The sequence below is a fragment of the Olea europaea genome, chromosome 14, assembly GCF_002742605.1.
Source record: "Olea europaea var. sylvestris chromosome 14, O_europaea_v1, whole genome shotgun sequence".
Taxonomy (NCBI): Eukaryota; Viridiplantae; Streptophyta; class Magnoliopsida; order Lamiales; family Oleaceae; genus Olea; species Olea europaea.
In genome coordinates this window covers 10,710,518-10,725,210 of record NC_036250.1, presented here as the reverse complement: position 1 = coordinate 10,725,210, position 14,693 = coordinate 10,710,518, and the positions used below count along the sequence as shown (strand labels likewise).

The 14,693-nt window shown below is 33.1% G+C and overlaps 1 protein-coding gene and 1 long non-coding RNA gene across 7 annotated transcripts; one reads left to right on the top strand and one right to left on the bottom strand.

Moving 5' to 3' along the window:
• Positions 1-257: 257 nt before the first annotated feature.
• On the bottom strand, positions 258-806 carry LOC111409500 (G-type lectin S-receptor-like serine/threonine-protein kinase SD1-13). The gene is made up of 2 exons (XM_023039546.1): positions 665-806; positions 258-583 (listed from the first exon to the last, which is right to left on the bottom strand). The coding sequence occupies exons 1-2, from the start codon at positions 804-806 to the stop codon at positions 258-260; spliced, it is 468 nt and encodes a 155-aa protein (XP_022895314.1).
• Positions 807-6,396: 5,590 nt separating this feature from the next.
• LOC111409136 lies at positions 6,397-9,885 on the top strand. Of its 6 annotated transcripts, XR_002705434.1 has the most exons (8): positions 6,397-6,500; positions 6,626-6,740; positions 7,588-7,726; positions 7,801-8,045; positions 8,600-8,817; positions 8,913-9,005; positions 9,085-9,182; positions 9,281-9,885. It is a non-coding gene; the product is annotated as an uncharacterized LOC111409136 (long non-coding RNA). The 6 variants fall into 6 exon arrangements; XR_002705432.1 differs by having other exon boundaries at positions 8,913-9,182; XR_002705430.1 differs by having other exon boundaries at positions 8,600-9,005.
• Positions 9,886-14,693: the final 4,808 nt, after the last annotated feature.

Genomic DNA, 14,693 nt, shown 5'->3' with positions numbered 1-14,693 from the left:
ATGAACACTGAATTAGTTTTCCGTAATTCTTATAATTGGACGATATATCTTATATTTTATTTTCATAAATATTAAACATAATTTATTGAAAAAGTTACATTCAAACTTGTGCAAACTAAATTGATGTCCGGTAAAATGCAAGTAGCCCATCTCAACCTCATATAATTGGACGAACACAACTCATGATTATTACACATAAATGATCTAATGTCGACAAACTATTATATGTAACATAAGGAAACAGTAAACAAGAAAACTTAGGTAACTAAATAGAGGATTTTATTAAAAATGTGAAAGAGCATTGTAAAAGTGACATCGTTAATGGAGACTTCCGTCTCGGAAGAGGTGACATGACTCCATTTCCACTTCTCAGCAACAATCGGTTGCTCCAATAGAGGCAAATTGACAATTTTCCAATTGAGCATTGCAAGTATAGTCGAAATTGTAGGCCATTTATTAGCAAATTCTTGTACACACAATAGTGCAATGTGAATGCACCTCACCATCTCTCCCTGGAATACGGCCTTGTATATTGTTTGATCTATGAAGGTGGAGCCATTGTCTTCATTCCATAATTTCCATGCTGATACAAATTATCATGTATAAGATCCTGAGAAATATTTGAAAACACAAAAAAGGGGGTAGATTACGAAGTGGCTTACACAGCCCAAAAGGCTCTGCAACCATTTGTGATTGTAGAAGTTGGTGTTGTTTTTCCCACTCCCAATTTCTAACATTAGAATACCAATACTATAGACGTCAGATTTTTCAGAAAATCTTCCTTCCATTCCATATTCTACCGCCATTGAGAGCCTTGAAGTCAGCTTTTAGACTTGAAAACTATAGTGCCTCGAATTTCCAATTCGAATCATTATGAATATTCATTTCATAACTTAAAGATAAATTTATCCAAATACTTTGAAATATGAATTATAAGGTTAAAAACACATAAACCCTTCATATGATGATCATATAAATTCAAGGGTAGATCCAAACTTTTTGCGCTATAGGTCAAAATAAAAGTGGAAAAAAAAAATTTTGAAAAAATAATATATTATTAAAGAAAAGAACTTAATACACATTTTGTACTTTGAAAACTTCTTATAATTATATCATTATCAATATTCTTAAGTGGATTTTGCTACTTGTACAATTTTATTTATCATTTTGTTGACAAAAATTAAGCTGACAGTGAATAAATTAGATTGAATAAAAGAAGTAAATGAATTGAAACAAATTCAACATTTGATCTAGAAAGTAAATGAAATTTAAATTTAACGAAAAAGTAATTCGAATTACGTTTAATCCTCAACGATCGTAAAATTCTTGACTTCACATTCCATGTAAAATTTCCTAATAAAATGGTGTAGTTTATATTAAAATATTTATTGCACAAAAATAATAAACATTAATGAAATAATTGAAATTTTTTAAAGAAAAACGAGTTAAGACACCTCTTTTAAGACGTATCCTTGATGCATATTTAACTATTTTCGATGCCTGTTTAGAGAATTCAATATGACTACGATTTAATTCTCAAAATGAGCTTCTAGATGACGTAGACAATTTATGAATTCGGACAGTATACTGTTATCAGTGAATTTTGAAATTTTGAATATTATTGAAATACTCGTTTGGAACGGCATACTTTGGTGCGTCGTTACTTTTGCTACATTTGGTTGGTTCACATTCCATTAACAAGCGAAGAACTAGGCCATGAGTGCTTCAAAATTGTATTAAAAATGCAATATTTTGACTTTGTTTGACATTCCATAATGAGTGCGTCAAATTAGGTCGCAAATGAGTCAAAATAACTATTTTTTGGAAAAAAAATTACCAAAAGCTTTGTGGGGTCATTTGACCCCACATGACTTATGTGGGTCCGTCCTATATAAATTCTATTTTGTATAAAATGAATATTTTCCTTATTTAAACTCGAGTCCACAAACTTCAAGATGTTGCACTTTGTCTTTAACTTTCCTTGAAGTTTCAATCTAAACTCAAAGTACTTATTTCCATGCAACAACTGCAACAATGCATAAATCATTTTATCATATTCAATATTCAATATATCTAGGATATCATATCCCTTCCTCATTAAAAGAATTCCATTCTCGAAATTATCTTAGTCAAAAAGTTCTTCATATTTGTGTTTGATATCCTCTTTTTTTCCGAAGCTGTATCTTCTAATCCATGATCAAGGCACTGTGCCTATATTAGATGTATCTCTTTGCCCTAAACACATGTACCTTCTTTCTTACTGATATCTTTGTTGGAGCTTCCTCATACGTCTGATCTTTATGTACTTTCAAAAATTGAAAATCTACCACATGACTGGGATCATGACGTGCTTTCTAAGCATGGAGATATGAAACACATTATACCACTACAAGAAACTATAGTTTTCCCGACCAGCTATTTCTGACCAATGACAATTAGTCGGTAAAAAACCACTTTTACTGCCCAAATTTTTTTTTTAATTGGGTAAACTTTTACCAACCACAGTTTTCCCGGCCAAATGGAAATTGTCAATAATAATCATATTTTCCGACCAATTTTTCCGGACCAGCTACAAATTAGCTGTCAAAAAATATATTTGCCGACCAAATAAATTATTAGTCGGCCTATAACGTACATATAAGCCGACCACTATGAAATGGGTCGGTAGATATACTATTTTAACTTCACACCTTAACATTTACTGACCATGATAATATACTAGTTGACCTACATGAGACACCTTTTCCGACAAATGTAAAAAACTGGTCGGTAAGTATCTATTTTACTTGGCACCGTAACATTTATCGACCAAGACAATATATTAGTCACCTAGATGAGACACATATGCTGACTATTCTAACAGGATCGGTGAATATCTCACTTTTGCCGTGGCAGGAGTTTTTTCGCGCCTTAGTATTTACCGACCGAGAAAATTATTAGTCGGCTTTCGATATAAACAATTGCTGATCAAATAAAACTGATCGGTAAAGTACTTATTTTGGGCAAAAATATTTGATGGGATCAGTCGATTTACTGACCAAAATAAATACAAGTTGATTCATAATTTTTTTCCAAATCGGTAGGTAAACATCAATTTTTTGGCAAGCACGTGGATATACTTGGATTTTTACAGACAAAAATATTTGGCTATGTCAAAAGTGTGTTTGAGTACACACATTATTGACAATGAAATTTTATTTTGTAAAAATGAATATAAATTCCATTTCTATGTTCTTAAAATTTTAAATTTCAAACAAATGAAGAGAAAATTGTAGAATAATGTGAGAATTTGTGAATAATAATATTTATCTCAAAAAAAATCTAAGATGTTTTTCAATTTTATCATATACTTCATACTTGTTGCACTAACTGAGTAAAATTGATAAAAACTATTTGAAAATGTCAAATGTTATAAGAAAAATATGGTATTGAATATATGAATATAATATAATTGAAAGAAAACTATTTGATGACCACAAAGTAAATAGTTTTCATCACGTGGAAATTAATGATGTATTTTGGATATGATTACCCCAATTATGAGCTGATTAAGGAGAACTTTTAGAAAAATTGGGAATAGGGAGAATTTTAAAAGGAATTCAAAAAATCTTATGTTCATGAAGATATATATGTACCTATAAGGGAGCAAGCACCCCAGCTGAACTTTGGATTTGAGAATTGGAAAATCTTTTTAAATTAGCAGTTCAACTATCTTAAAATTTATTGTTGGAAATTTACTTTAACATGCACAGCAAAATTTGAACAAAATCTTCAATTCGTACCAAGGATCTTCTTTGTGCTTAGAGAGAAACTGTTATAAAGAATTATACCTATGATGAAATATCCACGTGTTCATTTAAGTGTCACTACACTTTAATCTGTGAGATCAACTACTTATTTCACAAGTAAGAAATGTCACACATAATACTCTATCCACAATAACGATATTCGTATCTCGTTATTAATTATGACCGCGGATCATTTAAGATTCCATCATATGTAATTTGTGTTTTACAATCACAATTTCTTGTTATTAGCAAATTGTCAAGACTTGAATATACAAATTCTATCATTTAATGTTTTAGAATACTAATTAAATTAAATAACAAGTGTGCCATAAATGAAATACATCAATTATATATTAAAAGTGTTTATGTCCAAATTTGATTGGATTTAGGGCAAAACGCTTACAAACTCTCACTTCCACTAGATTCAATCACTTATATATCTAATATCACAAGAGTCTTATATGAAAATCATGTTTATGCTATGACAACTCATTGTTAGTGGATCTGCAATTTCATAACTTGTGAGAATTGGTTTTTTTCTTTAAATCATTTCACTGTATTATCTTTCAAATGAAATGATACCGCCATAACATATGTTTAGATCATTTATTAGACTTTAGTTCTTTCGCTTACACAATGGCTGCATTGTTATTATAATGCAAAAGCGTGTGATTAACAATGTTAAAAACTACTTCGAGTTTATTGATTAACTTCCTAATCCAGACCACAACCTTTGTTGCTTCTATAGCAATGATATATAAGGATTTTGCTATTGAATCAATGATTGTTCTTGTTTAGAACCTTTCTAACACATCGCTAGAGTAAACCAATATTATGATTGAGATGTGCTATCATTCTAGTCTAACTAGAAGTTAGCATCACCGTATCCATGAACTCTCGATTCATTTTCTCCATAAAAAATCTTCTCTAGAATTCATCTATATAGATTAGGATGAGTTTAGCAATTTTTTAGATTTATTTCTATAGATCAAGTTGCTTCTACTATATCTTTCATAGAGATATTATTTGACAACCACATTGTCAACGATTGAAGTGTATGGATATTACTACCTATTACAATGTAATCCATATACAATATCAGGAATATGATAGTGCTCCCATTTTCTTCTTGTAAACACATAGGTTGTCTTCATTTTTTTCATAAAACCAAACGTTTTGATTTTCTTATCAAATCAAAGATCACAGCTCCAAGAGGCTTGCTTCAATTCATATATAAATTGACAAAGCTTGCATATTTTATAAGCATATTTGGATTCAAATCCGTCGAGTGTGTAATGTACACTTCTTCTTGTAAGTTCCTATTAAGGAATATAGTTTTGACATTCATTTGTCATAACTCACAGTTCAAGTTTCCATTTTTATTTTATGAATTGGACTCGAACCTTTGGTTCGAGACGTTCGATTATGATTATAGTGACATCTAATGTCAAAGCTCCTATATAAAGCAATATACTCAGACCTTTACGTGAAACTTGAATAAAAAATTGTAGTACTTCCTCAATGCAGGAAGTAGAAAATATATTCCGAGATGTGAACTAACACTGCAAGAACGCGACTATCGAGATTAGCATGATAAATTGATTAAACCAATAAAATTTATTTATGCTATAATTAATAACATTAATTTTAAATAATTTTCTATTACACAGCATAAGCATCAAAATTTCGATTGAAAATTAATTCTTAAGAAAAATCATATAACAATAATCAGATTATCGCAATCCTTAAGGATCTTTATTATTGATGATCGGTCACGTTGGAAATAACAAAAAAAAAATTGAATTCTTTTGAAATATTGAACTAAAAATATATTTTTTCTTATTAAGTTACATTAAAATTTTGAATTTGTAAAGTATTTATAAAATTATTTATGTTTGATTTTTGATTACCCATTAGAGGAAATAAGAAGAGTACAGAAAATGATATTTTATCAAGACATTATTTTGGGTCTATTTTTCATAGATCTAGTACATCTTGATATAAGTAGAAAAAGAAACTCGGAAGAACCGAATTCACTAATTGTTCTCAAGGCAAAATCGAGAATCAGGCCGAAACTGTTGGGTTCTTGATATATGGTCCCAAAGTTGACCCATTTAATAGAGGAATCAGATTTGAACCGATTGATTCTATTTGGTTTTAGTCCCATTTCATCGGTTTTGGGAAAAAGTGCCCATCCCTAATAAATATATCTACTACGCTATTAATAACTTAAAATAATTCAATGTCAATGTTCCTATATAGATTAGTTCAATTAATTGAGTATTTTTATTTGTAATTTAATAAATTTTGAAATAAACAAATTATATACATTTTTTTTTAATAATTGCCGAACAGGGACTTTATTTCATTTCCTCCAGCCCTCATATGTCAATTCCCGCTTATCGCCCCCTTTTGGAAATGATTTTGAGAATTGATTTGTTGATCGTTAGAAAAAAAGTGAAAGCCACTTGTGAAAAAAAAAGTCAAAATTTATAGTTAAAATAGTAAAATAATAATTAAAAAATTATTTTTTGGGGTGAAAAATCACTCAGACTACAAAATTTCACTATCTTCTAAAAACTTCAACTTTCCCTCTCATCGCCCCACACAAGAGCTCGGGATATTCCAACACTCGCGGGTTTCAGATCCTTCAACTCTATTCCCTAAATCATTTCTTTTGAGTTTTTACTGTGAAAAGTTTCCTTTATTGGGGTAAATTTTTCTGACTTGTACAATTGATTTACCTATAATTGTTCATTCATCCCCAATTTTTTTCTTTCAATAATCTGTCATTTCTATCCTTCATATCACTAATTGTGGTTATCTTTGTTTAATAGGTATGTATTTGGAAAATATCATTAATTTCTGTTGAATTCGTTACGAATGTGACGGAAATCAAATCAAATTTCCAGGGGCAAGACCAGAGGAAATCTCCCTGTTCGGTTCTTGAAGGTGATTTTTCCATTTCCCCATTCCGGCATGATACAGCATGTTATCTTTAAGTACGATTCAATTAAGTGAAAGCCATTCTCCAAATCATTTTGAATTAGCAAACATTTTATTGCAAAACTTCGTCACGAATGCTTTAATACTGCACGAGGTCTCTTGCAGGGTCCTTATAGCATTTCCCAGTAGTTGAGTTCATGATTTGCTGTCTTTCTTTACTTTAAAAAAAAAAAAATCTTTTCTATTGGTAAATCTTCGCTTGAAAGGTGAAAGTGCAAATTTTGATTTTATTCTTAGATTTTGAATTAATATTGTGTTGGTTGTATTATAGAGCAAAAATGATCCCAAAGAATTTGCAGAGGAACTTATGGGAGAAGCAGACCAGTACCATGGGTTCAACTTGATAATAGCTAACCTTGCTCTATGACCATGTTGTATATAACCCACAAAACTACATATGATGGCCAGTCGGTAATTAAACAAACACAGAGGATGGTGGTTTTTAGTAATCTTTGCAGAGGAAATTTGATTTGATTTCCCTCACTTGTGGTTAGGTTTTTTATTTGGAATAAATTAGAGGAGCAAAACAACTACAGAGGATGGTGGTTTAGGATTTGGGTTTGAGTAGAAAAGGCTCCCTGAACTTTTCCATTCAATGATGCTGGTTTTGTGGTAAATTTGAGTATGGCGTGCTTAAGATAATTAGAGGCTATTTAGTGGCCTTTAATCGAATTAAGTAAATAGCATTTATGACAAAAGCTGAAGTTTTAAATGCTTCTAATTCTGTGCTCTCTGCTGAGTCTATGCATGATAACATGTATTTATCTTTACTATTATTTTGAAAAATGAGTAGGTTATTCCAATGCCAGCAAAGAGGAAGCCACCACACCCAATCAGTGTGACTACTCCTAGAACACAGTTGAACACTATAACTAGCACACTACTCGAACCTGTAATGTAGCCTGCAACTGCCACTGTACCAACGGAGACAGGTAAATCTATTTTTTCAGTTCCAAATACTATATTTTTTCCCTATATTGACATCATATTCTTTTATCACATGTAGCGCCACCACTCAAACGTAGGCATCATGGTCGTACTTGTGGCATAGGCACATCCCAAATAGTTAACGCCACTCATAGGAAGCTGGAAATCATTTATGAAGACATTGATGGGTGACCTACTGGTCCTAATGCTAGCCGATTTGTATCTGAAATAGGATCTGGTGTTCGAATATTTGCAGCTCTCCAAAGGATGTTTTGAAAAGATGTGACTGAATCTGAAAATTCCTCAATTTACGACAAAGTGGAGGTGACATTAACATAGAACTTCTTAAACAAAATTGTTATGTTTAGGTTGCTCATAAATAGAACTTCTTGAACTATATGAATGCAAACCAATTTGCATTCACTTAAATTTATTTTATTTACTTTATAAAATGAGGATAATATCCCTTTTCTAATTTTTGTTTCTATTTATTGTATATATGCTTCTCATGTTGTTAGACATGCATAAAGAGCCATATTGAACGAACAAAAAAAATATCATGGACTGTAGTTAGATTTGAATTGTCTTGATTAATTTATGCTATTTCATCTTGGGTTTGAGGTTACAAAATATTTTCATGAATTACGGAGCAAGATAGTGAAAACAATTATGGGAATAACACTTTCAAATCTAGGTCAATCTAATGGTTCAAATGTAATAGGTTCTAAAAGTAAGAAAGAGAAGTTGACTGGAGATAAAAACTTACACTTGCATGGAACATACTTGAACTTGCCTCAATGCTTGGTAAACTCTCTTTTATGCATTATTTGAAGCTCTTATTATATCTCTTTTCACTCACTATATATTATTATATATAGGCTGTTTTTTACATTATGATAAATATGCAACTCTTAAAGAGTTCATGGAGAAATCAATGGCCACTTCCTTTATGGAGTTTTGATATGAGTTGCACGTACACTACAAGGAGTGTCTAGACCAACCAATAGCTCATGGGAAAGCAAATAAGCCTAAAGAAGTTCATGGCCAAGCTGATTGGGATTATTTGTGTGACTATTGGGAAAGTGAGCGGTTTCAAGTACATTTATATGTATTTTAACTGGTATTTATGTTTATTTGTTACCTTATTTAGTTTGTTGACTATTTTCAATTGTATTTAATTGTGTTTCCCAGAAAATATCCAAGGTAGCAGTTGAAAATAGATCACAACAGTAGTTTAGCCATTTTTCTAGTTCAAGGTCCTTTATTCAATGTCAAGCTATGGAGGTACGTAAGGAAATATATCCATTTTTATTGGAAAGGTAATTTCAATTCAATGAACACTTATTCTTACTTCTTTTAATAGGATAATGGGACTGGACGACCAAATAGAATTCAACTATGGAAGAACACACATTATAATGATAATAAAGGTTGGATCCATCCATGGCTGAGGAGAAATACGTAATGAATAAATACTTATGTCTTTATTTAACTTTATTATTAATGGAAAAAATATTTTACTACTTTATTTGCATTAATACTTTCCTATTGTTATGCAGTAGGAGATGATAGACATGCAAACCACACAAGAGGCACATGTCGAGGGAGAGGAAAGTGAGAGTCGAGGAGTACAACTCACTCCTAATGAAATAGCGACTCAGGTCCTTGACACTACTTCTTGCTATTATAGGGGTTTGGGTAGGGGGCTAAAGTTTTCACATGCTACATCTCGTGCGAACACGATACAACGAGAGAATGCTAAACTTCGTCAAGTTGTGCATAACTTGCAGAGCCAGAATGAGCGTACTCTCGCCTTGTTAGAGGAGATAATGCCAGGTGCTACTGCTGGAATAGTTAGCTCTTGAGTGCCCACTAACCATCACCATCACCTGATCATGAGGCACATGATGATCATTAGTTTCAAGTTCTTCATCGCATTTACATGTTTTTAAATCTTAATAGTTCGTACCCTATTATCGAACATGTTATAAGTTTGGACTACACTAGTCTTCTCATTTTTGAAACTTGACAAGGCTTTTTATTGACTATGCTATTATTTTGTACTAACGCGTACATGTAATTACTCATATTTTGGAACTAGAAGTGAACTGTAAAGGTACAATATATTATTTTGTCTTATATTTAGTTTGTCGGCTTTTGAATTGTGATTGCCGTGTTTTTTATTTTTGATGTATCTTGATTTGATTTTTTATTGTGTTTTAGTTAGGCTTTCAATCTGTTTTAAAATTTTGGTTATTGTACAAGTCAAAATAAAATAAAATAATATTTATCGATTGAAATTAGAGTCGAGAAATGTGGATTGATCAGGATTAAATTTATTTGCATACATATATGCTGAATAATTGATCTCCAATTGGTGGAATTTCAGACTAAGGATACCAATCTCAACTTTATCAATACACCTAAGCAATCATGACCCAAAATCTTAAACTTCTTCCACACTCTGGTTGCTCAAGATTTGTACCCACTTAGGACACAAAGAGACGGTATTTACAGTCACAAAGGCAGTGCCCCAAAGGCTAGAGAAGAAGAAAAAAATCGGCCAAGCAGGAGCACAAAGTAAAAAGGCGAACTTAGTTTTCTCTCAAACAAGACAGACACCCGTTAATGACAAAAAATGGCCAACTTATATAGGTTGGGTTAGGGCATAGAGATGGGCCAAGTCCAATATAAATATGATAAGTGGGCCAACATACAAAAGCTATCCAATGAGTATAGAAATCGGGCTGTGAGCAACACTAATTAATTAGGTTGCTTCCAATGGCCCAAATAGTCTTAGGGTCGGGTCATCAATCTTGGATATCGATATTTATTTTATCCAACATCGATTTAACATCAACTCCTGGATTATTGGGCATCAAAATCCAATAATCTCCACCTTGATGCCCAATAATCTGCAAGCAAACAAAACACAAATTTTATATTTGCACAATCAAGGTAATCCAATAAAATTGGTATCACAGAACTTACATCGTGATTCGAACCTGAAATACATATCATACCTACTCCATGTACTCACTATGGCTGAGGTCCAAAAGTACCAAGTAGGAACAAGTATTCACAGTGAACAAATAATCACGCGATTAAGATATTATATAAAATAATACACATATCCTTTCAAAATCTCGTTCACATAGAGGCAAAGATTAACACCAAGTTAATTAGCACACGATCAAACAAATATGCAATAAATGCATAAATAACCCCACAAAAAATCTCACCACGCCTATCCTATCCCATTTCATGTTAATCCCACCTCGAGAACATATATCTCTTCTCATCGCCCATTATGCTCACTAGATAGTCATTCAACTCATGTCTAATTCGCAAAACACAATAGACCCTAAGTTCTCGAGATAATCCTCTATCACCACATCACTTCTCCCAGCCTACGTAGATAATGGGTCTTCACCTCTCTGAAGTGATAGAAGTGTCTCTCTCACACTCTACCTATACAGGATCTCTTTCACAGATAAAGGATTCTAGACATTTGATCACATCTCTACTCGTGATCCAACACACTCCACATCCCCCCACAAACCATAATGTACCCCTAGACATCTATACTCCACCTTACCAAAAGACATACAACTCAATGCTAATGTATCATAACCCACTATACATGCAAACAATCACACTAATTAATCACATTACCTCAAATTCATGCAAACACACATATCAAACAAATTGAAATGCAACATATAATCATACAACAGAATTAGGCAATCACACACATACAAAAAGGATCACACAGAGATGCATATGCAGTAAATAGGTTTACTCTCAATAAACATCACTAGGGTCATAACTCGATACCTCAACCACATTCGTCTCACCTCTCACATTATCTTTTGGCTTATCTTTTTTCTTGGGACAATTCCTAATAAAGTGTTCAGACATACCAAACTGTAACACCATTTACCACTAGACTTGTCCCATCACTTGCCCTTCTTCTTGCTACCTTCATCACTTGAGTCACTACTCGAATCACCACTATTTTGAGCTCTATCCAAATTCATTTGCTTAAACTTCATCCTACCCCTTATCATGTGTAATTCACCACTCCCCTTTATCTTCATTTTCAGCCTTAATTTTCATTTCCTTACTCCTAAGTGAGTCTATGACAATCTTAGATGGTAGGGTGTCTCTATGGTACTTAATTGCGTTCTTAACCTCTCTATATGAATCAGGCATAGAATTAAGTAAGATAATTACTTTATATGTTTCAGACCCTTTTTCATCACGGTTAACAATTTTTTGAACAAGTTTGTTAAAAATATCCAGATTGTCGATAAGATCCTTTAAAGGATCCATTTTAAAATTGAAAAATCTTTCAAGCAAGTATAGCTTATTAAGAGTAGATTTAAGCAAATATAAATCCTCCAACTTTTTTCAAAGTTCTTTTGTAGAATCCAGTTTCCCAACTTTTCTCTAAATAGTGTCAGATAAATTGTAAGATAATCGAAGTGTAAGCAAATTTATCATATTCCTCTTGTTGTATTTCTGTCAAATTTGCTGGAAATTCACTATCTATGGTGAACTAAAATCCACTTCATCTTTTGTTGCCAAATTGAAAAATTTCCTTTTCCATTGAAAACACCAACTTCGAAATGTGAAGAGATTTTTCTTGGAAAATTAGAACAACTAAATGTACAGATAGGTCACACAAAGTAATCATACAGCCGCAATATACATAGGAATACATTCCAAGCAATTCCCAAAAAATATAAATTTGTATCAAATTAGGTCCGGTACTAGATGTAGCCTTTCCGCCGGGCAAGATGCATGGATGTGATGTACCAAAAAATCCGCGGTTCCTAACAGAATAGATAGCAAAGCCACTTTGCTACCCCTTATGCCCAGGGCAACACACGTGCTACAATGGCCAGGACGAAGGGTCGTTGAATTGAGTTGCATGGATTTGTATATGCCACAACACTGTTCTAGATTCCCAAGGTTTTGTGAGATTTGCGATCTTAGATCAAGAAAATTTTCAAACGGGTCAAGTCCAGGTGTTTTAATAGGATAATCAATGCAAAACGTAAGTCAACAAAAAATTAAAATTCTCACACAATGCAATCTCAAGTAGTGACTATATGACAATTATAGCACAAAATCAATTACTAAATTACAATCAAATTCAACACTTCAAATAGGGCAGATAGTTCCTAAATTTTCTAGCACAAGCAATGATTGCCAAGCAATGTCAACCAATCCTCATGGTCACCTTACACGATAATCTGCTAGTGCGATAATGTAAAGGTTTTAGCCAATTTACCAAAGCGGACTATTTGAGTCCGTAAATTACGAGAGATGCTAATCTACTGCTTTAGGGCCACTACTTGCCCTAAAATTCAGCAGATGTGCCAACACGAAGGTCCAACAACCAATAGCCGAGTGTCCAGGGGCAAAACTATCCAACTTGTTCTGTATATCTTGAAACTAAAAACTAACAACACAAAATTGTTAAAAAAAATTTGTCTAAAGAAGTCGTCGTCGGAGGGGGCCACATGGGCCCCACCGCGCGATCGTCGAAAATCTGACGCGCTGGCCACCTAGTAGCTTTTCCACCTCGATCATGAATTCGGCTTCCGTTTCATCAAAAGACGTCTGGATTGGACAAAAATTGAGGTTACAATGCCAGTTTTTTTTTTTTTAATTTCTAGACAATTTAATCCGGCTTGTTTCTGCTTCAATTCTGGTCAGATTTTGATAGAAATTCCACCCCAGCCTTGCTCTAATACCAAATGTTGAATAATCGACCTCCAATTGGTGAAATTTCTAACTCAGGATACCAATCTCAACCTTATCAATACACCTAAGCAATCATAATCCAAAACCTTAAACTTCTTCCACACTCCGATTGCTCAAAATTTGTACCCACTTAGGACACAAAGAGACGGTGTTTATAGCCACAAAGGCGGTGCCAAAAAGGCTAGAGAAGAACAAGAAGAAAATCGGCCAAGCAGGAGCACAAAGGAAAGAGACAGACTTAGTTTTCTCTCAAACAAGACAAACACCCGTTAATGACAAAAAGGGCCAACTTATATAGGTTAGGTTGGGGCATAGAGATGGGCCAAGCCCAATACAATTACGAAAAGTGGGCCAACATATAAAAGCCATCCAATGAGTGTAGTATCGGGCCATGAGCAACATTAATTAATTAGGCTGCTTCCAATGGCCCAAATAGTCTTAGGGTCGGGGATATTTATTTTATCCAACATTGGTTTAACATCATCGCTCAGATTATTAGGTATCAAGACCTAACAGTATATTTTCTCCAACTTAAAATTTTGGTCGGCAAAGGTATATTTTCCCTGACCTGCGATTATGGTTAGTTGATATATTTCTCAACTTAGTTTAGAATTTCCAGACCCGAAAAATGGTTGACAAACTTGTCTTTAGGAAACAAAAGTCTTTATCTTACTTTCCCCGACCGAAGAATGGGTCAAGCTCTATTTTTACCAGCTATGGTCAAAGTTTTGTTGACTAAAAAAAAAGTCAGCAAAACACTTTATCATTCCTAACCAACTTGGTATTGGTAAATACAAAAACAATATCATTTTCCGACTAAAATTCATTATGGTCAGTGAAAACGTTTGCCACCCAATTCAAGTTTGGTAAGTAAAAACTACATCTTTTCCAACTAAAATGCAATCTGGCTGGTGAAAATATTTGCTGGTTGACTATTGGCAACCAGCTACCAATCAAATTTTCCTAGTTAGGGATTTTTAATACCTACTCATTTTAGACTTTTAGTAACTAAATTTTGGGTCGGCCAAACTCTTATTTCTTGTAGTGTACACTGTTAAAAGTTCAGGTGATAGTGTGATTCAATAGGCTACATTTCCAACCTTTTCTAGAATTTCAAACAGTTCATTAAATTGGGGTCTTAACTTTTCCTTCTTACACAAATGAAGCAAGCCTTTCATCGATGTACTTTCGAGAAGC

What these genes read in the sequence shown, in the direction of transcription:
- LOC111409500 (XM_023039546.1), bottom strand. Translation starts at nt 806, where the DNA reads ATGGCGGTAGAATATGGAATGGAAGGAAGATTTTCTGAAAAATCTGAC. An exon ending in GTTGCAGAGCCTTTTGGGCT is followed by an intron (nt 584 to 664) that starts GTGTAAGCCACT and finishes AATTTGTATCAG; the next exon opens with CATGGAAATTATGGAATGAA.